Source organism: Colletotrichum jinshuiense, chromosome 11, assembly GCF_051148585.1.
Source record: "Colletotrichum jinshuiense chromosome 11, complete sequence".
Lineage (NCBI taxonomy): Eukaryota > Fungi > Ascomycota > Sordariomycetes > Glomerellales > Glomerellaceae > Colletotrichum > Colletotrichum jinshuiense.
The window spans coordinates 32,029-59,035 of record NC_139304.1 but is presented as its reverse complement, the minus strand read 5'-3'; the positions used below and the strand labels follow the sequence as shown (position 1 = coordinate 59,035).

General features: G+C 49.3%; 6 protein-coding genes across 6 annotated transcripts; 4 read left to right on the top strand and 2 right to left on the bottom strand.

The window, feature by feature from the left end:
• Positions 1-6,305: 6,305 nt before the first annotated feature.
• On the bottom strand, positions 6,306-7,569 carry EsH8_XI_000011 (uncharacterized protein; the record flags this gene model as incomplete). The annotated part of the gene is made up of 2 exons (XM_083273919.1): positions 6,306-7,305; positions 7,406-7,569. 2 exons carry the CDS (start codon positions 7,567-7,569, stop codon positions 6,306-6,308), a joined length of 1,164 nt encoding a protein of 387 aa, XP_083120255.1.
• A 795-nt stretch (positions 7,570-8,364) lies between these two features.
• On the top strand, positions 8,365-9,103 carry EsH8_XI_000010 (beta-ketoacyl [acyl carrier protein] synthase domain-containing protein; the record flags this gene model as incomplete). Its single annotated transcript, XM_083273918.1, has 2 exons — positions 8,365-9,039; positions 9,089-9,103. 2 exons carry the CDS (start codon positions 8,365-8,367, stop codon positions 9,101-9,103), a joined length of 690 nt encoding a protein of 229 aa, XP_083120254.1.
• A 1,901-nt stretch (positions 9,104-11,004) lies between these two features.
• Positions 11,005-17,390, top strand: EsH8_XI_000009 (uncharacterized protein; the record flags this gene model as incomplete). Its single annotated transcript, XM_083273917.1, has 3 exons — positions 11,005-14,265; positions 14,486-15,734; positions 17,197-17,390. The coding sequence occupies 3 exons, from the start codon at positions 11,005-11,007 to the stop codon at positions 17,388-17,390; spliced, it is 4,704 nt and encodes a 1,567-aa protein (XP_083120253.1).
• A 2,857-nt stretch (positions 17,391-20,247) lies between these two features.
• On the top strand, positions 20,248-20,685 carry EsH8_XI_000008 (uncharacterized protein; the record flags this gene model as incomplete). Its single annotated transcript, XM_083273916.1, has 1 exon — positions 20,248-20,685. One exon carries the CDS (start codon positions 20,248-20,250, stop codon positions 20,683-20,685), a length of 438 nt encoding a protein of 145 aa, XP_083120252.1.
• A 426-nt stretch (positions 20,686-21,111) lies between these two features.
• Positions 21,112-21,417, bottom strand: EsH8_XI_000007 (uncharacterized protein; the record flags this gene model as incomplete). Its single annotated transcript, XM_083273915.1, has 1 exon — positions 21,112-21,417. The coding sequence occupies one exon, from the start codon at positions 21,415-21,417 to the stop codon at positions 21,112-21,114; it is 306 nt and encodes a 101-aa protein (XP_083120251.1).
• A 1,022-nt stretch (positions 21,418-22,439) lies between these two features.
• Positions 22,440-25,750, top strand: EsH8_XI_000006 (uncharacterized protein; the record flags this gene model as incomplete). Its single annotated transcript, XM_083273914.1, has 7 exons — positions 22,440-22,553; positions 22,605-23,431; positions 23,660-24,240; positions 24,367-24,795; positions 25,205-25,344; positions 25,402-25,556; positions 25,627-25,750. The coding sequence occupies 7 exons, from the start codon at positions 22,440-22,442 to the stop codon at positions 25,748-25,750; spliced, it is 2,370 nt and encodes a 789-aa protein (XP_083120250.1).
• Between the last annotated feature and the right edge of the window lie 1,257 nt (positions 25,751-27,007).

Here is a 27,007-nt window from a genome sequence, read left to right as displayed (position 1 = left end):
TACATGTCCACCAGTTGATTGCATCATCCACTATAAGACATTAGAATAAAATAAACCCTAAAAAGATGGTATTTTGACATTTAAGTATGTCTGTACTGGAACATTTGGTTTGGAAATAACACATACATCCACAGGTCCTTGAACCAACGTTGTTAGTTTCTCACATGCTCTAACAATGACCCGTCTAGATTTCTCGGCAACTGAAGTTGCGAGAAGATCTCCTGGATGAGTTTCCTTTAACGATGGAAGATTTCGGTTATGGCTTTCTAGCTCCAGGACATATTCGTCGATGCCTTGGTGAAGGATTTGCCGTAATTCCTTTAAATCCTCAGTCTGAGATACTGTAGTAATCATCATCATGGAGTTGTATAGGTAAGCCTTAGGGAGAAAATCACCTTTAGAATGCTACTACAAAAACATCACTATATAATATTGTTGTTATTCAGCAAAATAGACATTACTAATGGAACTTTAGTAATTAACTAAGTTAAAAGAAACTTTATTTTAAGTTAGTTTTCAATGCAGCTTTAGAGAACTTTAATATTTGTGGTTAAAAACGTCGAATTAAATTATTAATATTATAAACTATATATTGGCATTATAGGGACACCTGTATATAGGGTTTTGCAGCTAGGTGCGGCTGCAGGCAATAGTTATGGTGACTGTATTCAGCTTGTCTAACTAGCTAAAGGGTTGCTTGTCGTGATGTGTATTTCACCGTGAGATCGCGGGTCAACCCCCGCGATCTGATTAGCTAGAGACATCCGGTGTTATGCCTTGATAACCCTGGTAACCCGGCTTACAAGGGCATCCACTTTAGTGTGGCTAGCAGCCTCACATCCAACAGATAATCTGACACTAAGAAATATAACTTTCTAAGATTAGAGGCGCGCAACCGCTGCTTACTAATGGTTTCAAGGAGAGTGTAATTGCTGCATAAGGTATGGAGTAATTAACCCTATTCTTTTTTCTTTTCTCTATATAGTAGAATTTGTTTTCTAGCACATCATACGATTCTCTTAACCCTAATTTCCTCTCTAAACCTACTAAGAAACTGTATTTTGAAATACTTGTAAACACATCTAAAACAACTGTTGATAATGATAGTTCTAAGGATTCTAAAGTATTACTAGAAGAATGGAAATTGTGTAAAAACTAGAGAAGGAGAAAAGAATAATGTTCTGTAACTGTCAAAATCTATTGTATCGGTATTCTTGGCCTTGTTATCCCATCGGGTGCCAATGGACCTCAATTATGATAAGGGTGGAGTGAAACAATTAAATCCATTAGCAGGAAAGTTTGAACGAGTCAAACCTTAAAAAATAACAGTTTTGGAGTAAAAGTGGACACTAAAATGGACATTTCAGGTCTGGGCAAAAATGAGGTCCATTAGCACTCAATGGGATATTGCTTGTGTCGCATCTGGTTGCCACACAAGGCACAATTTCCCACTACTGGGTACACCCTTCAATGGTCCACAAGCCTATAGCAGGTGTACTAGTGCGACTAGGCTTTGATTTGAATTCTCAACATTCTTAACCCAAGCCTATGAATAGGTGGGGGTTCCCATAGTTCGCTATCCATTGCATAAATCATGAGTCTAGACAAATCCAAAATATAGATTTATAGCCCTGCTAGCAGTTGTGTTATGAAGCAACCCGTGCAGCTTACCCATTTTCTATTGCGATCCTGATTCTCCTTTTCCACGCCAACCAGCCCAGACTAAAGACGCAAACATAACGCCGTGGATAATGATATGCCCTGGTGGACCACCTCCCATATTTTCTTCTGGTCTGTAATTGCCTCTACGCTTTTTGATCCTTGCCCAAGCCCTTCTAATAGGGAAGAGGTGATAAATGGCCATAGACCATGCGACCATGGCGCTGGCGTCGTCGAATGTCTCGCTACCACTCCGAATGAGAGAGAGTAGGCACAGCACGTCGGTGGAGAGAAGTACACCTGCATAGCTGTGGCATATCAAAACCGCCTCTTCACTCGCTCTAAGGTCTTGCAGTTGCTTGTGTGGCTGAAGGAAGAAGGACATGGATGCCATTGATTCGATGACAAGGTGTCCAAGAAGTACCACATTGCCTGCGCGCATTTGTTTTTTCTTTGAAAGGAAGGAAGGAAATTATTTGAACCTTGTATTTCTTTTCTGCAAAAGTGGGAAAAATTTAGGGTTGATGGTTAGTTGTTCGGGTGGTTGCTAGTCTTCGCTGTTGTGCGACATGAGCCTTTGCGACTTTTTTATACCATTACAATCAATACATGCAGGTTAAAGCGATGCACTACAACGTTTGTAGTATTAAATATGGGGCACCAAAAGTGGGGTACTTTAACATAATCCAATGTCTCTTTGATATCTATACACCACTAAGTACTTTATGCTTTTGCGAACGATGTAGGGTTTGCTAAATAATAAATCCCTCGTCAAGATAACCTAAGCTATCTAATATATATATTAAGTCTAAGGAGATTGTAAAAAGTGCACCTACTGGAATATTTTAAGGTTTAGTGTGGATACCGACACAGGCGTCATTAGCATAAAACTTGAAAGCTTCCATTTCTCTACTTTGCTATAAGCAGCTAACATCCCTGCAATTTTCAATGTGTGAACGATACAGTAAACGCAAATAGGTGCGTTTATTTTCTCCTGCTCACTGTGAAACAAGCATGTGATCCAACCATCATTAGAGCTATCCCGTCGGGTGCGGAATAGCTCTATTTTTGCTGAGGGCGGGGTAGAGCCAATTAGACTTACTGCCTCGGAGTGCCTAGAAACATTTATCCAATTAAATGCATATAAATCGGCGTTTTCAGAGTAAAAAAGGGTATGATGGGCCTTAGCAAGAAATGAGCTATTCCGCACCCGATGGGATAGAACCAACTTTGTTAAAAGCTTGTGAAGGCCTTAAACACGTGCTAGATACTTAGACTTTCCTGATACCTCGGTGTAAACATGTGGAAATACCTGTAGTTTGATATTTTAGTTGTAAAGCAGTCAATCTGGTTGACTCGTACTGTAAAACTTTATGCTGTTTGCCTATTTCTAATCATAAATAGCGCAATGCAATTGTAGTTATTTTATCTCTTGTTAGGCTTGTCTATAAGTCAACAGCTGCAATCAAATAGACTACATTTTGCAACCAGAATTCGGCAGCTCTTGTTAAGGAAATCCCCGGAACTTCGCAAAGGGACTTTTCATTTCACATCATTTTTAAGGTTTCACATCGTTACCAAACTCTACACGCATTATTTACACTTGGGGTAGAAGGAGCCAAATATGGAGGGTCGGAAGGCCAACATCAATAATCCCCTCGACCAACTTAAAGTTAAGCAATTGCATCCTTACTTCGGCGCCGAAGTCTCTGGGGTTGAATTGTCACAATATATTCCGGACGATGTCTTTGGGCATATTCTTGCATTATCCGCAAAGGTGAGGCCAAAAATTCCACTTCGCCCTTTTTGAAAGATAAGACATCACGAGACACGGCTTCTCTTGTTGTGGAGCGTATGGCTCACTAAAACTAGTATGGTGTCCTCGTCTTCCGTGCCACTGATCTTGATGACTCCAGCCATGTCAAGCTGGCTCGTCGCTTTGGGCCCCTCTTCAGCATGAGTCAGGTGCTTGGAGAAAAAAAACCACGACTCGGCACCTATGAGCTTGCGGACCTGAGTAATGTCGACCCTGAGACTGGAGAACCCTTCGCAGCCGAGGGACCCAGCGCGCATATCGCTAAATTAGCCTCCTTCTTCCATAATGATCTAGCATACAGCCAGCAGCGTGCATCGTGGAGTCTCCTCAGAGCGCACGAGATCCCACCACCAGGTTACGGCGGCGATACAGTGTTCGCTGACACCAGAACAGCTTTTCACGACTTGAACGAGGCCAAGCCGGGTTTGAAAGAGAGGCTGCTATCCAGTAATTATGTTGGCGTTCACTCGTGGCAGCATGCGAAGAAGACGAGCAATCCGAACATCTTCAAAGAGTTAGACCCGCTCGCCTACCCTATGGCTAAACACCAGCTAGTCGAGCTACATAAACCATCTCATAGAATGAACCTATATGTTGGGTTATACCTGCACCATATCGATTGTGCCCCGGAGGAGGAAGACGAGATGGCGGAACTTCAGCACAAGCTTCTGCAGCATGCGACCAAGGAAAAATATCAACTTCATGTGGAGTGGCAGAACCCAGGTGACTTAATTATTTGGGACAACAGGCACGTTCAAGCCCATGAAAGATAGAATCCTGGTGGAGATGCACGTTGCTGATAGCTACTGATTGGCAGAACGGTCATCCACAAGGCCGGCCCGGGAACCTACGCTGGGAAATTCAAGAGGGATTTGAGACGCGCAACGGTGCTCGACTACTAAATCCAGAATATGTTAGGTGAGGGAACTTATTCTTGGGTTCACTGTCGACAGCGGAGGATGATAATGAGCGTAACAACGTAGGACCTTTCGAACCCGTCAACCGAGCCACTTAACCTCGCTCGAGTGCGATTGCTTCTACTGCCTGTTTCAAATAGCGAAGGGAACATTATTAGTTCTTTACGTGATTAACGAATGTGTTGCAAAGTTCGAAACTGTATCAATGTCGCAGTATAAAAATTATCTGTGTAGTGAGAGGCTGACCAGTAATATACGTGACCCTACGAGAATTCTTTGTTATTGGTTAAGAGCTTATTGTCTGGTCTTTTAGTTCAGTAATGATTGTAACGAATGTGCCGAGTGAGACCTCAAAGATAGCTGGACGTGAAGTAAGCCAGCTGTTAACCGGTTTCCACTATTTATGCTCTAAACGAGCCAACACGGAAACGGGTCGGCGCATCTCCCATAGTGATCCAATCCAGCCCACAAGCTGGAGAACAATTGTGCAACTGCAATGACCTGCCTCATCTATAACTCTGACATTGCAATTTTCCAGGCCAGCATCTGATACAGCGCGGAATTTCTTTTTGTTCTGAGTCTATTAGCTTACCGTAACCATTTGACCAATGACTCCCGTTGAAGTGTTTGAGACTAGGGGCTCGACAGTTCTGCGACAAATTCTTCAGAGGAGAATCGACGATTTGACCCAAGAGTCGAGGAGCCTCGAACAAGTGTTATTTTCAACTCGACCCTACGCGCTAGAAGATTTTTCCATGTCCCCAGCCAAGGGTCTCACCAGCGCAACACAGTCCGAACATGCGAGAAAGTCGTATATCTAGTTCTAGAGCTGATGGAGTGGGTGACGCGGCCGACTGAGTCAAGTTACTCTGTAGATGTGTTTCTGTCGTGCTTGATGCGACGCTTGCACTTAAACCAGTTATTGCGCATGGATGTATTACCAATCACCCACCGAAGCGCTTGGTCAGTTTAGAGGCCAATGCCTGAAAATCCCCAACTCTGACCTGCAGGCTTTACAAGACTTGTATTTCTTGTCTGCAAAATGCTTAAAAAGCGCGTAGTGGCCAAGGCATGGTACATTGGCCGATTACTCTGCTGCCCTAGGTATGTCGAATTTTGTGTTCGAGGGAATGGAGCCTAGATTTTGAACCTTTAGCAGCTTGAAGTTTGCTGAAGTTGAGGCTCTTATTGCACTCTGCAATACCCTGCACTGACACCCTTTCCCCTTTACTCTTCAAATCTTTTGAAACTCTTGTCCCAGTCCTCGTATTTAAACTTTCTACTGCAAGCTGATACCCGCATAACAAGTGCACACTTCTGGTTAATGTCAATGATGTATGGAGGAAGTGTGTTCAATCAGTAGTGCTGGACTTTGAAAACGCTATGTACATCCGCAGCTCGCGCAAGAACCAAATGTACGCTTCGTGCGGCAGGTGCTACATGAGCGCACCGACTCTACGGTGGCTCTCACGGTGCAGACAGTTACGGGCGCCATGAGGTAGGAGTCATGCATACTGATCGAAGGACTGATCGCACTGACCTCGTTGCCACAGCGAGCAGAGAGAATAATTCATAAATCATATCTTCACCATAATTCTATTGTTGCTTATCGCCAAGATCTTACGCTGGTCAAATGGAGTGGAGTGATGAAGGAGGCTGATCCTTGAGGTGGCTAAGATAGCTAAGAATGATAACACTAAGAAGGAATGATAGAAAGTACTGCTGCTTTGACAAACAGGTTTTCTTGTAGAAGAAGCAACAGGTATACGGGGTTCCTTCTAGAACCAACTAAGTTATTCACCATAGTTTTCTTTCGTATTGTTTATCGTCTGGTGACACTTCTCTCACAGTGAGAAAAGCAACATCAGGTCACAGCACGTCGACTTCTCCACATCGTAAGACGAAGTCATGTCCTACTGATCGGTTTTGCAGCGTCTCAAAAAAGCCATCTCGCTGGCCACTCCAGGTCCAAAACTGATCGCAACCACATGTTCACTTCCAGGGCCCATGTTCCTAAGCAAGTCGAGCACACAAATTGCCGTAGGGCTCCCGGTGTTTCCTCTAGTCCTGTAAATTTGCCTAGTAGCCCTAAGCTGTTTTTCGGTCAATGCCATGCTGTCCTTGACATTATTGATGACTGCTTCTCCTCCGGGATGGAGAGCCCAGTCGAAGTCAGAAATTCCGATTGCAGGAAGACCAACCTTTTCACGGTATGAAGGCAGAAGACTGTCCCATAGAGGTCGGACCGCTTGTTCGGCGATGTGCGGAATTTCTTTGGAGATGATACTTGTGAAGCCAGTCGTTTTTACCATGGCGCCCATGTGGTGTATGGTATCTGGTACGGTCATGCGTTCCCACTCGAGCAGCTGAAATTTGGCCTCGTCAGGGTTATCCAATCCATACTCATTACACAAGACGAAAGCGGATGCTGCGTCGCCAAAAATAGCGCCCGCTATGTCCATGTTCTCAATATCAGAAGACACCTCAGCTTCGGCGTACTGGTGCCGCAGATACATGGTGCAGACCTCGGAGGCAAAGCAGAGAATACGAGCGGGCTTCCTCCGAGTAGCCGCCGCTGTGGCGATGCTGGCAGCCACACGCATCAAGGCTACGCTACCCGCGCATCCGACACCGTTCAAGAACATGTTCTCGACGTGGTAGCCCAACCCGAGTCTGCGGGCCACCAAATAATCGTAACCAGGAAGGCTCAGGCAGCCGACAGTGACTCCTACAACATGCGTAATGTCTTCTGCATTGCCGCCCCAATCGCGCAAAGCTTTTCGACAGGCCTGAACGGTCAGATCAACACCAACCTGGCGGAACCGCGCATCAAGTTGATCGATGGTTGGGACCTCGGCCTGGCACCCGAACCCGGTCTCAAAATCCATCGAGGAAGCCCGTGTTTCAATCCCACTGCTCATCGTGAGCTTTAGCAATCTGGCGAGTCTTATTCAGTAGGTACGTTTGTCAGCCTTGACGATATTGTAATATGAGAGGTAAAGGAGTCACTTACACTGGTTTCTCGATATCGTGGAATCTCTTGGCCCAGCTGATGAATTTCTCAGGCAGTATTAGATATGGAGGATACTGTGAGCCAATGCCAGTGATCCAAAGGTCGGGAACTGGTGAGAAAGAGTACTCCATACCGGAGTGACCGTTCTGCGCGTAGCCGTTCATAATAATGGAGATTTTTTAAGCCGTTTGTGAGACACAAGCCATAGAGAAAGTGTGGATTCACCTGACAGAAGAGATGGTGGTTTGACAGCTCTAAGAGCGCTAAAGTAGATATCTGTATGGCAATAACATATTATGCAGATATTTACATATGTAGTTAAGGACTTGAGTTAAAAAAAGCCGTTTGCACCAAAATCACCATGCTGAATAGTGAATATCCAGAAAGTTTAAATATTCTTTTTAGCCTTTGCTTAGTATTTCATAATAATACGTTACATCTGGATTCGTGAGTTGCCTGAGACCTGAGATAATTGAGTCAGTTTTATGAACTTCAAATGTTCAATGGCAGAGATTCTGTGTTTTGGCTATCGGCTCGATTGTGGAGCAGTTCCCTGGAGTTGCGTGTTGTAGTTTTTAGGGTGGTGAAAAGGGTTTCCGCATGGAAGGATTCGCGATGTGATCAAGAGGTTCGAGAAACTATCCCCCCGGGAGTTAATATAGAGTTACAAATTGCCACGTCTAGTTTTGACCGCCTGAATGACGAAACACTAGCTCTAACTATATCCATTCATGCTGGTCACTTCAAGCTTCGAGCCAATCTATGGATGTAGCCTCCCATGAGTCGTGAGAGGTGTGGGAGAGGACGATTTTCATTATGGCAAAGCCGGATGCACTGCTCCTGGTTTAAAACTAGCCTGACATTTCGGAAATTATAGAGGCAGACTCAATGAATCAAGCACCAGTGTGTCGAGTCATAAATCCTCTTTCCTCAAATTACGAGAGCCAGCAGAACCAGCAATGCCAGGAATCGTGCCGCCAAAGTTGCCAAACTTCTATGGTGGAGAGTCGGTTCTAAGTACCAATGGCATTAATGATAGCGGTATTGCTGTTGATGATATCAATGGCTGTGATATCAACGGCAACGGCTACAGTAGCCATGTCGACACTCCGAGCGATGGAGACACAGCTCCTACTGAGCCGATCGCCATTTGCGGTATGGGTATGCGCTTGCCCGGAGGGGTTGGCGATCCTGATGCCTTCTGGGACATGATTGTAAACAAACGAGACGGGCGCTGTCCGGTCCCCAAAGACCGCTATAATGTCGAAGCTTGGTATGCGCCGGGCAAGAAAAGACATGTTCCCAGCGAGTATGGCTATTTCCTCGACAGCAACATCGACCTCAAGAATGTCGACGCTTCCTTCTGGTCTATGACTAAGAAAGAACTGGAGATATTAGATCCCCAGCAGCGGTTAGCCCTCGAGGTTGTCTATGAAACCCTCCAGAGCGCGGGCCAGAAGCCGTCCGAGATCCGGGGAAGGAAGATCGGCGTCTGGGTTGGCAGTTTTGGCGGGGACCGGGCTGAGCTGGATGCCTGCGACCCGCAAGCCGTTCATCCCTACAACCTACTCAACAACTTCGACTTCATGCCCGCAGATCGGATCCACTACGAGTTTGGCTTGATGGGACCGAGCGTCACTGTTCGGACAGCTTGCAGCTCCTCGCTGTTGGGTCTACACCAAGCTTGTCTTGGCCTAAATCATGGCGACTGTGAAGCAGCGGTGGTGGCGGGAACCAGCATCATATACTCCCCCACCCTAACCGCTACCATGAATGACCACAACGTTCTGTCACCATCAGGAACGTGCAAAGCGTTCGATGCCGAGGCAGACGGTTTTGTGCGTGGGGAGGCTGTTGTAGCCGTGTACGTTAAGAGACTCCGTGATGCGGTTCGGGACGGGGATCCCATCCGTTCGGTGATCCTTTCCACAGCCAGCAACTCGAGTGGAAAGTCTTCCACCATGACGGCTCCAAATCCAGTAGCTCAGGAAGCCTTGATACGGAGGGCTCACGAGCTTGCCGGCATTAAGGATTTTTCCAGGACAGCAATGATGGAGTGTCATGGGACAGGGACGCCTGTCGGCGACCCTATCGAAGCCGAGGCGGTGGGCCGCGTCTTCGGAGACCACGGAGGCATCTATATTGGCTCTGTGAAAACCAACATTGGGCACGTTGAAGGTGCTGCTGGCCTCGCCAGTGTTTTGAAGATGACGCTTGCTCTCGAGAACAACACAATACCCCCGAATGCTAACTTCAAAACCCCCAACCCCAGGATCCAATTCCATCGCTACCAACTCAAAGTTCCAACAAAACCCACTCCTTGGCCTGAGAAAAAAGATAGGGTTGTTGGTGTTGGTTCCTACGGAGTCGGCGGATCGAACGCCTATGCACTACTTGCCTCGCCTGACCATCTGGGCATTCAAGCCAGAGATAGAGGAAGAAATAGCAATCTCCCTGTCGCGATAACACTCGGTGTAGAGTTTCCCAGGCTGCTTCTTTTCTCCGCCAAGCATCCCGAGGCTCTTGATAGGATGGTGAAGCGTCATCAGGCCTATTGCTTAGCTCATCCAGACCGACTGGGGCACATGGCGTATACCCTAGCCATGAAACGGGAAACATTAAGCCACCGTGCTTGTTGCGTGGCCAATGGTATTGACGACTTAGTAATACTCAAGTCGATTCGACATGGTTCGTTCGACAGTGCTCGGCTGGTATTCGTCTTCACTGGACAAGGCGCGCAGTGGGCACAAATGGGAAAGTCTTTGATACAAAATATTCCTTCGTTCAAGAATTCAATTACCCTCATGGACAATATGTTGCAGAAGTTGCCAGATGCTCCGAGATGGAGATTGATAGGTATGTTAGAGAGCCCCAACGTCGGCCAGCCGATTGCTGGATAAATCGTTCAACAAGCTAATATTTTCGGGGAAATAGACCAGATTCTAGCACCAAAAAAGGTTTCTATGATCAACGACGGACAAATATCGCAAGTTTGCTGCGCAGCTCTTCAAGTGGCTCTCGTTGACCTCTTGGAAACATACAATATCAAGCCGGGGGCGGTGCTAGGACATTCCTCAGGCGAGATCGCGGCAGCATATGCTTGCGGAGCAATCACTCAGAACGAAGCTATCATCATCGCCTATTATCGCGGAAAGGTCTTGGGAGATATAGACGGCTCTCTCGGCGGCATGGCCGTAATCGGACTGGGAAAGACGCAGGTCACACCACATCTCCGCCCTGGCGTGCTTATTGGATGCGAAAACAGCCCTTATAGTGTGACACTCACCGGGGACAAGAATACACTCGATTTGGTTGTCAAGGAAATAAAGAAAGCTCACCCGGACGGACTTGCAAGGGCTCTGCAGGTAGACAGGGCCTATCACTCCCATCACATGCAAGCCGTTGCTTCAAAATACTTCGACCTTCTCCGGCATCACGTGAAGCCTCGTGATTCGAAAACGCCATTCATCTCAAGCGTTGTGAACCAGGTCATCTCCAAAGGGGCTGGTTTCGGTTCTGCTTATTGGGTTCAAAACTTGGTCTCGCCTGTCTTATTCAGTGGGGCTGTGAGTAAGACAATTGACGTCCTAAAGTCAGAAATGATCTTTCTTGAGATTGGCCCCCACTCTGCACTTGCGGGCCCAATTCGACAAATCGTGGGGGCTGAGAAAGCCAAAGCCGAGTACATCAGCGTCCTCACCCGCGGCAAGGATTCGCACCAGGAGCTACTCCGTGCTGTGGGCGAATTGTGGCTACATAACCAGCCGGTGGCCTTGGACCGCGTGATCGAAAAGGGGCAAGTCCTTACAGACCTCCCATCGTATCCGTGGCATTATGAAGGGCCGCTTTGGCATGAGTCTAGACTCTCCGAAGAGTACCGTCTTCGTAGATTTCGGCATCACGAACTCCTTGGCAGCAGGGTCTCGGAGAGCACGACCGCCAATCCTGCCTGGCGAAACCTTTTACGTATTGAAGACGTTCCTTGGATCGCAGAACATGAAGTTGAGGGCAGAATCGTTGTGCCAGGTGTGTCCTACTTGTGTATGGCTGGCGAAGCAATTCGGCAGCTCACGGGAAAGGTCAGCTTCACCTGTAAGCAGGTGTCCTTCAACTCTGTGCTGCTTATGACCTATGAGAGCCAGACGGAAATCATCACGCAACTTTCCCAGATTAGTCTAACCGACTCGATCGACTCAGATTGGTATACCTTCACCATCTCGAGCCACCGTGACGGTAGCTGGGTAAAGCATGCATCTGGCAAGGTCCGTGGCGGCAGCGGAGCGCCCGACAATAGCTTGGAAATGCCCAGTGCTGGGTTCACCCCCAACGTCTTCTCAAGAGTCTGCTCTTCCTCTTCCTGGTACCGCAAATTCAGGTCCCTTGGTTTAGAGTATGGTCCACGCTTCAATGGCATGGACACTATCACCGCCGACCCCTTGACGCCGAAGGTCGCAGCAAGCTTGAAACTTGACTTAGTTCCGGGAGAGGAAAGGTACTACTCTATACACCCAGGGACTCTGGATCGTCTCGTTCAGAGCTTGTACATTGCTGCGGCACACGGCCTGACGAGAAATTGCAATACGCTGGCCCTCATTGCTTACGTGGACGAGTTCAACTTCAACCCTCCGTTAAATGGAGCCAAAGTCTTGAACTTTCTGGCCAAGATTACGGAACAGAGGCCTGGGGCGTTTCTCGGCAGTGTTGTTGCATTCGCTGACGGTACGAACGCTGTCGTGAGCTCTAAGGGCTGGCAGCTGTCTAGGATTAGCGAATCCAACGAGACGAACGCAACTCTGAGCCCCCACGGAGCTGCCCAGCTGGAGTGGCGGGAAGACGTCGAATTTATCGACCCATCCTCTCTCATCTCTCCAGCTATAACGGCGGAAAAAGCAGAGATGTATCAGCTTCTGGATCGATACAATGTGCTTTCCCTGGCGCGCACCCTTGACAATGTACGCCGTGCTCCTCAATCACGTCGGGGCCACCTGGCCAAATACCGAAATTGGCTTGAGTACACGGTCAGCAATCTCGCCTCTGGCTCAGTCAAGTGTCACGGCGTCACTGACGCTGCCAAACTCGTCACCATGACGGCCGGGGCCCGAGATGAGCTACTCGGGTCGCTTTTCAAGCAGCTGCAATCAAGCAAGGTTCAAGCTCCTGCAACTGCTATCCATCGTGTCAGCTCTAGTTGCGAAGGCATCTTTAGTGGTAATAGCAACGAGCTTGAAATCCTCCTAGAGGATGGTGTTCTTCAACATGTGTACGACTGTCTTCTTCTGGACACGGAGTCGTCGGCTTTCTTATCACTAATCGGACACAAGAAGCCGAATCTCCGGGTGCTCGAAATTGGGGCCGGAACTGGCGGTGCAACGGCCAGTACCCTCCGAGGCTTGACATCAGCACATGGGGAAAGAATGTATCAGTCTTACACATACACGGATATATCTCCTGGATTCTTCGCTGATGCGAAAGAGAGATTCAAGGAGTATCCGGGGCTTGAGTTTGCCTTGCTTGACATTAGCAAAGATCCTCTGGACCAAGGCTTCGAGGCCGAATCCTACGACCTTATCATTGCGTGGAACGTCATACATGCCACACCTCACCTCCGCGAGTCACTGAAGAATATAAGAAAGTTGATACACCCTAAGGGTTGGTTCTTACTGCAAGAGATCGCTCCCGTTACGCCGTGGATCAGTCACTGTTTTGGCGTCATACCAGGTTGGTGGTTTGGCGAGGCTGACGGCCGCATCTCCGAGCCATACGTCGGCTTGGAACGCTGGAAGAAGGAACTCTCGGAGTCCGGATTCGGTGAAATAACAAACAGTTTCGATGGCTATACGAACAATAACATCGTCTCTCGGCCAATGGCAGCCTTGTCCCGTTCGAAACGGGTAACCCTCCTGCGACGCACAGGTCAACAAGCCCAGCACATCATTGCTAGTCTATATGCGGCTGCATACGAGGTGGATGAATATGTCCTGGAGGACTGTGAGAACTGTCTCACTCCAGGCCAAGATGTCATTTCAACTCTAGACATATCATCTCCCTTCCTTACAGGTCTAGATGAAGAGACTTTTGCTCATCTTCAGCGATTCCTCAAGGCTGCCCAAGATGGCGAATGTGGCATTTTCTGGCTCACCGGCCCGTGCCAGGTCGGTGAGACTGTTAAACCGGAGTATGCCCCGCTGCTCGGCTTCGCCCGCGTACTACGCACAGAGTTGGGGCTTGATTTTGTTACCCTAGAATTAGAGAGCTTTTCCACAGCGGAAGCGGCCGAAGTCATCAAGCAGGTGTACGGCGAGTTCGAGAAGCGCATCTCGGATGAGCCAGATGCCAACCCTGAGTACGAGTGGGCGTATGTTGAGGGAAAGGTCCTAATTGGTCGCTATCGTTACGTGAAAGTCGCCCAGGAATCTGAAGAGCTGCTGAAGGGAATGACTGTGCGCAAGCTGGAGCAGCTCAAGCCTGGCCTCACCGATACGCTCTGCTGGAAGCCGCTGACTGCACCAGTACTTGAGAATGGCCAAGTCAGAATCGATGTAAAAGCCATTGGCATGAACTACAAGGATTTACTCATTGCGCAAGGTGTCATAACCGACACGGCTGCTATCGAAGCCGGGTTCGGCCTGGAATGTGCTGGCATTGTCTCGGAAGCTGGGCCGGGCGTGGACAAGGTGAATGTGGGTGACCGGGTCGCTGTTATATCGAGCGGGTCTTTCATGAACAACAAAATCGTGTCGCAGCACTTATGCTGCCAAATACCGAACAAGATGGGGTTCGAGGAGGCTGCTGGTATTCCCCTCGCTTACTGCACCGCTTTCCATTCGATCTTCAATCAAGGCAAGGCCAGCAAAGGAATGGTATGTGAGCCTTATCACCCATCTCCAGCCGCATCATCTTAATATTGACTAACATTCTACGTGTTCAAAGAGTATTTTGATCCAATCAGCTACTGGGGGTGTTGGCATGGCAGCTCTCCAGTTCGCCCAGATGTTAGAAGCCGATGTGAGTTGAGCATCTACCCCCATAGCCTCTAAACACTGGAGATAGAGAAGGCGCAGCTGATGGGGTTCGAAGCAGATCTACTGTACTGTCGGCAGTCAAAGCAAGAGAGACTTTCTTATCAAGGAATGCAAGATTCCTCCGGAGCACATCTTCAACTCCCGAGACTTGTCCTTTTTTTCAGGGATCATGGCAGTAACCGGTGGGCGTGGTGTCGACCTCGTCCTCAACCAGCTCTCGGGAGAGTTGCTCCACGCGTCATGGCAGTGCGTGGCAGAATTCGGTACTTTTATCGAGCTCGGCCGCAGGGACTTCCTTGGCCATGCAAAGCTGGCCATGGAGCGGTTCGAATCGAACCGTACATTCGTTGGTGTCGACCTTGCACATCTCTGGGTTCGGAAGCCGCAATTTGTTGGGGCTATCCTGGAGCGGGTGATGGAGCTATGTATCCAGGGTTATGTCAACCCTCGCATCGCTTCTACCTACCCTGCTGTGCAGATTTCTCAGGCATTCCGACAAATGCAAAAGAGTCAGCACATAGGCAAGCTAGTTGTGACAATGCCCGAAAACACTGCTGCTCATGCGCTCCCCGCCGAGCCCGTCTACAAGACGCTCAAGCTGCGGCATGATCGGTCGTATCTTTTCACTGGTGGCCTGGGCTCACTGGGTACAGCCATAGCCACTTGGCTTGTGGAAAAAGGGGCCAAAAAGATCATATTTCTGTCACCCTCTGCAGGATCTTTACCAAGGCATGCTAGGTTTGCGGAAGAACTTGCGATGTTGGGGTGCGTGGCTACGTTTGTGTCCGGCAACGTTGCCAAGTATGACGATGTTGCTCGGGCTATCCAAACCGCAACAATGCCTGTTGGTGGTGTATTGCACGCAGCCATGGTTCTCCGGGACAGCAACTTCCTCAGCATGGCTTGGACCGACTGGCTTACTGCATCGCAGCCCAAGATTGACGGCACCAGGAACATTCATGAGGCACTATTGAAGCAACAACCCAACGTTCCAGTTGATTTCTTCTTTCTTTTCAGTTCTACTGCTGCCACTGGCGGTTGGTGGGGCCAGGCCAACTATCATGCCGGAAACGCGTATATGGAGTCATTCGCTGCTTATAGGCGCAAGTTGGGGCTGGCTGCTAGTGTGCTTAACGTCGGTTTTATCGCTGATGTTGGCTACGTCGCTGACCGGCCTGAGGCAGCAGACTCAGCTAAAGCGACAGGCCAGTGGTTCAACACGGAAGTGGAGCTCCTCAACTGCATCGAGCGCATGTTGATAGGACCGCCGAATGGCGCCGAATCCACAGAATCCTCTTGCCGGGTGCGTACGTGTCTGCTAGCTATGGGACTGCGGTCTACTATACCGCTGACGTCTAAGATGTGCCGTGTTCCCTGGAAGAAGGATCGACGTATGTTGGCTTTGCACAACCTAGAATCAGGCGACTCTATGAATTCTTCAGGCTCAGATGCTATATCCGACAACGAAATCAGGCTTACAGTTCGAGAGCTAAGCTCTAACATTGTCTCACTTCAGTCGGAGGAGACTACGACATTCCTGGCCACACACATAGGGAAAGCTCTTTACAAATTCCAGCTGAGACCAGACACAGATTTAGACATTCAATCTCGGCTTACAAATATCGGTATGGACTCCCTCGTAAGTATAGAAGTGAGAGCCTGGATCAGACAGTGGATGGGTGTAGACTTGGCTACACTTGAGATTACAGGCGCTAAAAGTCTGTGGACGCTTGCTGTTTTAGTTCAGAAATACATGATTGGAAAACATAACTCTAAACTGAGTTGAGCAGATACTAAATAGATAGGATAATAGAAAAATTTTACTTATTAAGAAATACCTTTTATTACAAGAGGTTAATTTCTCTATCTATGAAAGTAGAAAATAATCTATCAAGTTTAATCCTCCTAGCCGTCATTCCAGGCGGTATTTTAGCAGAATATCAGGGGCAACAAGCAGGCCTCGAGGTCGATGCGGAGGTCGCTTGGGTGTGCGACAAACCAGGTGTAGCAGGCTGCATGCGCTGGTGTACAGGGTGGGGCCCAGAAGTCATGGTTGAGGAGAAGGCGGGCGGGGGCCTGAAAAAGATGCGGAGGTCGTGCCAGACTAAGTGCTCTTTCGGGTTCTCGATCACGTAGATGGTGCGCTGAAACATGCGCTGGCGATGCAGGGACCGCGCCCGTCTGAGTAGCCTGGCGGGCTACAGCAGTGAGGGTAATAGTTCTAAACTAGCTACTAATTTAAAAGTACTTTTCTTATATAAGGTATACAGTAGTTTTACTTACAAAATTAGTCGATGGTACCTACATAAATAGACTATAGTATACCACTATTATTTCAAAGAAGGGCTTAAAACTAACTTTCTATCTTGGACTCTAATGTACCTAATTACTTAAAAGTCTTATATTTCTTCAGTCAAAATGTCCCAGCAGCCAGCCATCCGCTAGACTCTGCGTCTTCCTCCTCAGCAATATTGCAAATACGCCGGACAATGCTAAGTCCCTTGTTCGCCTGCTGACATACGCCAATGAGCTGCGCACCGAGGGGCTCGTCGCCACTACAAGCGTCTGGCTCAACAACACCACGGCCCAACCAGATGCACGCGATTGTCGATGCCTATGGTCAGGCTCTGCTCAACCTGCGCATCCATGCCGACGGATGGCCCGGCGCCTTGTTGCTGCCATCGACGCTTCCGACAAACCCCTCTAAATTCCCATCTGGGGCGGCGCCTCAGCCGATACGCCCTTTTGCTGCTTGAAGCAGCATCTCAGGAGAGCAGTACTACAACTTCCCCTGTCTTGCCGACGGCCACGTCGTGTCCACGTCATGGGTTGCCGCCAACATCCAGTCCGCCAGCGCCCTGGGGGCCGTGTATCCCGACGCCGATTTCATCATGGAGGGCGATACCCCGTCCCTGCTCTATCTCATCCCCAATGGCCTGTCCGATCCCCAGTATCCTGAGTGAGGTCGCTGGGGCGGCCTATACGGCCTAGTCAACTACGGCGAAGGTCATTATGCCGACACCGTCGACACAGTCCGGTCCGACGACGGCAAAGTCGTTATGGGCTCGCACCTCTTACCATCTGGCGCTGGCGTGGTGCATTCCAGAACGACTTTTGCAGCCCGCATGAACTGGGGAGTAGCCGATTCCTTCGCCCGGGGCCGCGACACCAGCCTGTGGCTGTCGTCAACGGCGACCAGTCGCGCGACGTGCTGAAAATGGCTGTCGTCGCGGGGCAGAAGATTATTCTCGATGCATCCGGATCCTGCGACCTGGACGGCGAGCGGCTGACGTACAAGTGGTGGCAATATCTCGATCTGACGTCGACACAGAATACGCCATTTAAGACTGTGCTGCGGCTTGGGCTGAGCGGGATTGACGTGGCTAGGATTACGGTAACAATACCGGCGGAAAAGAACTTGGGGAAATAAGGGAGAAACTAGCATCTAAGGGAGGATAAACACTTGCACCTATTTCTTGAGGTTTCAGACGGGGAGCTGGTTGCGCACTGCCAGGTTGTGTTCACCATTGAATCACCAATGTCGCTTCCGTTGTTGAGACGACAAGGCACGATGAATTGTAAAAAGTCTTGAGCATGGGAAAATTTGGTGGGAAAGTATTTATATCTCTCCTGTTGTACACATGGCCCGTCAAAACAGCTCAAAAGATGAAATTTAATAAACACCAAGTGACAAGGCGACTCGTAAATCCTGCCTCCAAGTGCCTCCGTAGTGTCCTTCGCGTGCGTGATAGCCTCTAATTCATCATGACCTAACCGCTGAAAGCTCGGAGGTCCTTGATGCCGGTGCCAACTTCGTCAGGCAGGCAGCATGCAGAGCCGGTGTTTGCGATCCAGGAAGTTCCCGCGTAAGCGGAATCTTTGCTAAAAACGTCGAGATATTTTTTGCCATGAGCGTATTGGAAGTATCCCGCAGGCGACACAAAGATCCCGGTTTCTTTGTGAGCGTACCAATACCCGTTGCTACCATCGTAGATGAAATCGACTTGACCGCTAGTGTAGAGTTGGCTGGACATCATAACATTATTTTGCTTGCAAGGGTCGGCGTTGGTGCATTTGTTCCAGTTGAACCCGTGAGAAGTAGTAGCTAGAGCAGCTGTAACAAGAAGAGTAAGAGTAACCATTTTGCTGAAGTGCTAATCTAGACTCTTAGTTAAGTCTTTCAAGTTGTATTTAAAGTTGCACTTACGTTGTAAAAGGTAGCAGGAAACTTTGCAGTATTTAAGGTAGTATGTAAAGTCAGTTGTTTTAATAAAATAATTTCCTCTGTAGAAAGAGCTGTTGAGTTACGTCTTATAAGTTTTTCTACTGTTCAGTTCTCTACTTGGAGAGCTTGGACTAAGTTACATTAACAATAATTGGCTCCGACGGACTTTAGGAATATTTCTATTTCTCCGTTCATATTGACTCTGGAAAGTCTATGATCCACGGCAATCTATATCCGGCTAAGCCTTAGAAGCAAAACTGCACCGCCCCACGTCGCTTTATTCTTAGAATAGGACCAAATGTCCTTAATTATGCATCAAGCTATCTATCTCTTCCAAGCAGGTCAAGATAATCAACTTCCCTACAAAGCAAAAACTTCAATAATAGAAACTCTAACTTATTTTCTCATATTCTGCAATGTATTGTCACGCCAGCAAATACATAAACTGATTAAGGCTGTATCACTGCCCTGTAGGTTTATTCTGCCTATTGTAAGTTCTTCTCCTGCTGCCTGTTCTACCCTCCTTGTTTCATCTTCTAGGCTCCGCCCCTTGTATCTCATAGTCCGGCTGTGTCGTTACAGATCATTATGCATGGTTTGCATAGTTACCTACTGTCTCCCCCCAGTACCTAACAACTCAGCGATTCCGACGATGCCGACAGATCCCGGGTTGCCCGGCAAAGCCCAGCGGTTCCAGGGATCCAGCTGCCCAGCCGTCCACCCAGTCAGAACAACTATGACGATTCCAGCAGAGCCCAGAATGGCCTGCGATGCCCCGTCACGGATTTCGGGGCCGGATAGGTTGAAAAGAAAGGGGGAAGATGGCGCGATATTCATCTAGACGAGAATGTTATGATATCATTTTAGTGGACTTCTAGACACTATCTCTACATAAGATACGAAAAATGTAAATGCTACCAATAGGAAAGAAAATGCAATTACTAGCTTAAAGGTAGAGCACTCCTCTAGCTAAGGAGAAGATCTAGCCATAAGTGTATATTAGTAGAAGTTAAGCTTAGTTAGTCTTGTCCACTACCCTTTGTCTGCCTGCTTGTACTAAGGCCGCGCATCACACGTTTCTCCTGCTCCTGAAATCGATTCCCTCACATTTCCTCAAAACTTACAAAGGCTTCTACCCTGTCATTAATATGTAGGCGTCTGCCAGCAAGTCACGTCCAAGGTCGGCCGCAAGATTGCCTTTATGATCATGTCAGGCCTCATGACCACGGGCATCGTTATCGAGGCCACTGCGCTCACGTCCTTCTGGCAGCTAGTCTTGGGCCGCATTGTCGTCTAATCGGGCATCGGCTTGGCCTCCAATTGAGTGCCTATGTACCTTTCCGAGACCTCCCCGGGCCGAGTGCGAGGTATGTTGCGACAGTTACTCGTCATGCTGCCCCTTTATATGTTAACCTATCCTTAAGGAGCCTTTTTGGCCCTTTACAGTTTCTTCAATTCATTTGGTACATCCCTGGCTACTCTTGTGTTGCATGCGTTGAATAGCCGCAGCGACCCGTGGCAATACCTGTGAGTCAGAACTTGACAACATTGATATTGAATACCTGTGTGTATTATTCAAGTAACAGCCTCTGCTGATGGTCTGGTCGGTTTACAGTATCGTCATTCTCTGCCAACTCATCGCCCCTTTTGGATATATCTCCTTATGGTTCTTTCTCCCTGAGTCACCCCGCTTCCTCATCTACTGCGGCCGTTTTGATGAAGCTGAGTTGGTCCTCCGCTCCCTCTCCAACCACCCGGAAACGGTTCCCCAAGAGATCAAGCTTCTCAAGGCCCAGGTCAAAGAGCAACACGAGAATCACGCCGCCGTAACGGTCCTTGACTGCCTCCGCGGAACCAACCTTCACTGTACCGCCATCGCCATTAGCGTGCAGATCCTCCAGCAAGCCCAGGGTGTTAATTTCATACAAAACTTCATCATCACGTTCATCCAACAGCTTGGCTTCCCGACGCCCTTCGCACCAATGTCATGGTCACCGACTACGGCTCCGCCGTACACATCATCAGCTTCTTGACTTTTAATAAAGATAGGTCGTCACAGGTCGCTGTCGTAGGGCGCCATTGGTCTCGCAGCGTGCATGATTGCCACAGGCGGCGCCGCGACCCAAGGCCCCTCGGGGAAGTGCCCAGCTGCCGTAGCCAACGCCTCGGCCGCTCTGTTGGTTTTGTGGTATTGAATTTTCGGCTTCGCCTGGGGCCCCGGTGCGTGGGTCACCGCCGCCGAGGTTGGCACTGGTCAGCTATGAGAACGCATGCTGTTCCTGCATCTAGTTATTTCCCAAGTAGCGCCTTGCAACTATTGCATTTAAGCTACCTTTGCTGCATTACATAGCTGACCTGTAGCTACCACTTTCAACATCTATCATCCCAGGCGTATGACCACCGTCGCCTCAAGTGCGTAGATTATCTCGCATCTTCCATGCCATCTCTAAACGTTCTTTTCACCTTTCCCATGTGTCTGGGCATCCATCCCCTGTCTCGGGGTTGCACGGCATCTGCTCTCCAGATCCAATCCCACCCTGACGGACAACATCCATCCCCCAAAGACCAGACACCCAAAACTTCGTATCCTTTGGTAGCAGTGGTGTCTGGCAACCCCAATTATCGCCATCCCACAGCGCGGTCTCGGCGATAAGGATCTTCTCCTGCAAGGCAAGAAGCCACTCGTGGATGGCACACACAGCCTTTCCAAGGGTGACATAGAGCTTCTCCTGCGCTTGAATGAACAGCTTTGGCTCCTTAGTCATGAATAAGTACGGCTGACGCCTGCACTTCTCGTCGCGGCAGCGGAATGTCGTGACGCCCGCGCGCTTAGCCTCGTCGACCTCGATTCAGTCAAAAGTCGTGCAGCTCCGTCATCCTTTCGCGAACCGCAAGGAAATCGTCAAAGATGCCGACAGATTTGGGGCATCTGTGAGCTTTGTGGATGGGGGTGGCAAGGCGCATTTGGTTGTCTTATCTTCCATCCGACTCTTTCCTCTCATTTCTCATCATTCGGTGATTCTTCCTGGGCCTAAAGGAGTGTTTAGATTGCAAGGAAATGAGAATGTCGATAGGTGGTTGAAACGGCTTTTACCGTCAATCAAAGCCGGGATAATATCGCTTCTTCACTTTGTCCCCTCCAGTCAACTGGCAGACGTCCACAATATCTTCTTCTTTTTCTTCTTCTTCACGGCGGAATTCTCGCAGCGGGGTCTTTCAGTTAGGGTCTAATCTAGGTTAGTTAGAAAGGCACAGCAGGCTCTGCGGCCTCTAAAGTGGCATTTGAGTACATTACACCCTCGAATTCAACATAACGTACTACTCTGAACAGTTACACCCCCTCTACGGCGGGACGCGCCTCACATGCGGGGTACCTGTTCGTTAGAGTTACACACGTGACACAACAAACTCTGCGCCACAGTATGTTGTGTGCTGAGCGAAGAGTGTGTTATGTGGCCCCGGCTTGGGTGGGTCCACACTGCCCGCCACTTTCGAGGCGATGAAGTGGGGGGGCGCGGAGGGGTAACTGTTGGATTGCCCAGCCAGAATACTGGCAGGCGGTCAGGCCACGGGAAGCGGCAGCAGTGATATCTTCACAGCTGCTGCTTCCGTTGGCTGCCTCTCTCTTCTTCCATACACATCTACAACTACAGAATACAGTACCAGTTTTGCTCTTCGTTCGATTAACCACCCGTATGGGGATCCTGTGATACCAACAGTAATCTTTCTTGCCGGGCTTTTGGGCGGTTCTTGAACATCGTTTAGCCCGCTACATATATTACCCACAATGCTGCCAATCCAACTCCTAGGCATTTACAGGCAGTACAAGCAGGATACTGACTCGGTCGCCTTATGGCTTGCCTTAGCTGCCAAGGCCTGCGGCTACCCAAACCTCAGTCAGGTACAGGTAATACCAAAGAGCGGACGATTAAAGGGCTAGCAAAGAACCAAGGCTCGTGGTGACGGCAAGGCCAAGGAAGGGCCCAGGCCGGCGGACAAGAAGACGACAAGGCATGTTATTGCCATCAAGGACTTCCTGGCACTGGCCGAGTTCATCGCTAGTCGCCAAGATCCCGCCGTGTCGGTGCCGCCTGTCTTTTTCACCACGATTGACCGCCTTATTCGTCTCCGGTCTGGATTCGGCGGTAGGTTGAGCGATAACGAACTTGACCTGGATCCCGAGTCCGCTGAACGGCATGGATACTTTGTTAGTATTTTGATGGCGGTTAGAGAGGCGTTGCGGCCGAGAACAGCTTTCGCGACGGCATCTACTACGGAGACAGAGGCCGCCGCGGACGCAGGCGATACTGCACCCAAAGATTCATCCAAGGATCTCAGCAACCGGTTTGCTGCCCTGTCTGTCGACGAGCCGTCCCAGGCTTTCCTTGAAGCATTTCGCAATGCGCCTCATGAGAGACCGGCACCGCGCGATGAAGACCCGGCGTCTTACGAAGCGGAACCCCAGACTTCCATTGAGGATGTTTTGTTTGCCTTCACGGTTCTAGTCAACGATCTGGACAGGACTCGGGCTCGGATCGAGGGGATCTGGTCCGGGGTTAGCGATGGCACCTTTGATCTTGCTGCTGCTGCTGTTGCTACGAATACGGCCATCTCCGTTGCTCGCGGAATGATTGAAGAAGTTGCTCCTCTTTTGGACGCGCAAGACGGAGGCGTTTCGGGCGTTCTCAACAAGTTCTATCTCATGATCTGCCTCCAGAAGGGGTATACAGTAGAACAGGTCTACCTCGCCGACAGCGGGGACAATTTCAACTACGACACGTACGATGTATCCAACCAATGCTACATGGTCGCCTTCCAACTCTTACAAAGCTTTACTGACGTCCTTAAACCTCACCATATTCCCTTAATCAAAGAAGGCATGTTCGGCGAATACAACCCTGACAGTGATCGTGCCTTGAAGACAGGTTAGGAAAAGTTCCAGGAAGACAAAATACTTCTCCTGGAATTTTTCGTAGAACTCGTTACCGTTATTCGATTGATCCCCAGCTACCCGGTCGAGGACGAGTTTCTGCGCGAAATGAGAAGATTCGATAAGGCGCCTATCGTTTCTTTTTCGCTCATCTTTACTGCCCAGATCTTTCTGGACATTCATCACACAATGCGTGCCGCGACTCGACGCAGCTTTGGGGAAATGGTTCAAGAGGCCACTGTGATGGCCAACTCGCTGGGACGCCACCTGGAGTTTCAAGAACATTTAAAGATCAACCATTGGCCTGCCTCTAATGACCACGCGCTGCGAGAGCTCCGTCGTCGGATACAATGGATGGGCAAAGACCCGGTACACGGCGCTAAGGCGAGGGAGTATACACAAATGGGCAGGCCTGTGCCCTCCGAGATGGAGCCCTATCGTATCTTGATCTACTCCCCTATTCTGAGCGGTCTTTTCCTCCTCCGTCTTCGCACTGAGATGTACGACGTTGGTCTCGCCGTCGCCAACGCTTGGGGTTCCATCACGTACACCGCTCACCTGTATAATGCTTTGCGGAGGAGCCGCCTGTTGGACGGCCCGTGGCCTGATATGGAGGTCTTGCTTTTTATGCTCGGCGACTCCAGTATCTGGGTGGGGGGTGAGCGCCCAGAGACGAATGTGGACTGCTTTCGGAAATTCTGTCTCTAGATGGGTGTTTCCGCTGCCTCCTTCACAAGAAACCGCCGACGAAATGCTACCGTTGCCTCGCGCGCCGGTCCGCAAGGTATCAAGGACGGTGCCCCTGTGTCGTCCATGTTTAAGACTGAGGTTTGCTCCAAGGCTGATATCGAGTGGACGCCTGAGCTGCTTGATGACATTGTTGCGCGCAGCGCCTATCAGCAGGAGGGCTTGGTCGACAATGGAGATTTGATTATGACGCAAATTGACGATCCACAAGACCTTAGGGCGAGGAATCGACTTCGGCAGCAAAACGCCAACGCTGAGGCCTCCAGGAAAGACCGGGCTGCTGGCGGCCTCGCCCCTGAGGAACTTGTCACTACACTTGTCATGGCACTGAATTGCGAGTCTTACGAGATGGCGTTCCCATACCTGGTAATGCATCGCTGGTGTTGGAGCCTCCTTCGATCGGTCAAGGATGCCTGCGACCCTGTTCTGAGAGAGCTGTACACAGCAGCTTACATGGAGAAGGAGAGTGAGTTGCCTTGGGTGGTTGGTTATATTCTCATGGCTGCGGCTGGTGTTGACGGGGAACCTGACGTGAGACTGCTGAATCTTGCAGCAGCGACCTGCAATACTATGGTTAATTCTGATGCTGGCAGGCTAGCGATGACAGTCACGCGCATCATCGGCAAGGACATTCAGCTTGGGGAGGAAGAGCTGTAGGTACACCTTAGGTGGGAGACATAGCAACTGATGTTAATATGTACCATTCGCCTGATAAACCGGGGAACTCTCGCACTCTTTTATCTCTGCTGTATACCACCTTGTTAAAGACCCTGCTGCTTGACGCCTTGCAGATGCGAAAATATATGTTATAGTACCGCGGACAGGCTGAAGTAATATAAGCAGCTGCAGTCTATCAAACCAGCCATTTGGACTAGCCGCCATCTATTACGACAAGGCCGACCAGCAAAAGGCTCCAACCAGCACGGCTTGGGACGTCCCTGACCCTGGTACCTGCGTCAACGACGACCTCTCCATCACCAAGGCCGTTCTTAAGCTGAAGCTTGCCGATGTCCCTGTCACCAGGAAGCTAGCGATCAGGCTTCTCCGCAACGATTCCGGCATCATCCAGTAGACACTGGGCGGCGAGGACTTCCGCGGCGACTACAACAACCCAACGCTTCTGCAGGCCAACAGAGGCAACCTGACCTTTGATGCTGACTGGAACGTCAACGATTTTGCCAACAACGGCAGCATCCGTGTCGTCATCACTAACGACAGTCCTGCAGCGTAAGTTGGGGGTTTAGTACTTGCTTCCCCTCCCCTCCCGCTTCTAGACATGCGGCTGACGCTTCACTAGCCACCCTATGCACTTGCACGGCTTCAACATGTATGTCTTGAGCGAGGGCCCCGGCCTCACCTGGACGGTAATAAGAACCGCAAAAGGTAGAGAAGTTCTTCTATCTACGACCTGTCGCAAGTAGGAAGCCCCCTGGCAACACCGTTTATCGTTTTAGGTTATGTTCTTAGTGGCTTTGACCTCTTTTTGCCATTCTCATTCATGTTACCGCTGGAACATTCGTCGCCTCTACGAATCAGGAGATGCTGATCTCGTCAATACGGAGCACGTAGGTCTGCTCATTCTGGGCGATCCTGATAGATCAAAGGGTTTTGAGCCACAACACAACAATCCCCTAACCCTAAGAAACACAGATACTACGCGAATTTGATGTAAAGACTAGGTAACGCCTTTCAGGCACACCTGGCGTCAATAAGGCAGAATGTATACAGAAGTATAGAAACATGTAAAATTACATAGTACAGACGAACTTGAGGTAGGCCAAGCGTCAATGCACTAACTTTTTGTGCACTTATACACAAATCTGGCTAGTAGAGTGTTATAACTTGTTAGAGGCTGGGATCTTTTAGAGTACTAAAGTTGACGGTGGCTGCTCCTAGGGGTCAATTGTGACTAGCATTCGAATCTGCCTTCCTCTGTCCTGTGCTAACTGACCCGGCCACCCTTTAGATGTCGCTCCGGAATAACGATGTCCCGTTCCGATAGTTGCAACCCGAAACCCCTCTCCAGTCTCTAACATAACTTTACATACTGATGGCGGACCAGGCCCTACAGTACCTGCTGAAGGTAAAAGACTCACCTATTATACCGTGGTATTAGAGTTGTTAAGTACATTAACTGAATATGTGGTGTCCTTCTTGCTCTTTGGTCCTCTCTGAAAAATCCCCTATTCCTATGGGTGATTTTTTTGGAAACCCCTGGGAGAATTCAAGCCGATGGTTGACTTATGAACTACGATAAATGGGCCTACTACCCGGGGTTTCACCGTGATCTCCCGGTGATTCTACGGATAAATGCCTATTTCCTTTATGTATCACAATGTCACCCTTTTGGCAGCGCTGCCGATATGTAGGCCGAGATAGCCACCCTGGCTATCGCACATTACGCTAGCTCTCACGTAAGCACCTTACAGCTTTTGAATAGGCAAAGGCCCCAGCTAGTCTGATGCAGTAAGAAACTAGTCTGTTGGGAGGACAGTAATGGAGACAGTCTGCATTGGTTGATTGGTTCTGGTAAACTGGTTGCAGCATCAGCCTACTGTCAACGACAGTAGGGTGGCGGCCAGCAGGGCGTGCGACTATTGATGGAATTGAGTATATTCGTACTACTGAGGAGGTAAAAGGAGCAATGATCTATCTAAGCGAGGTCACATCGGCTTAAT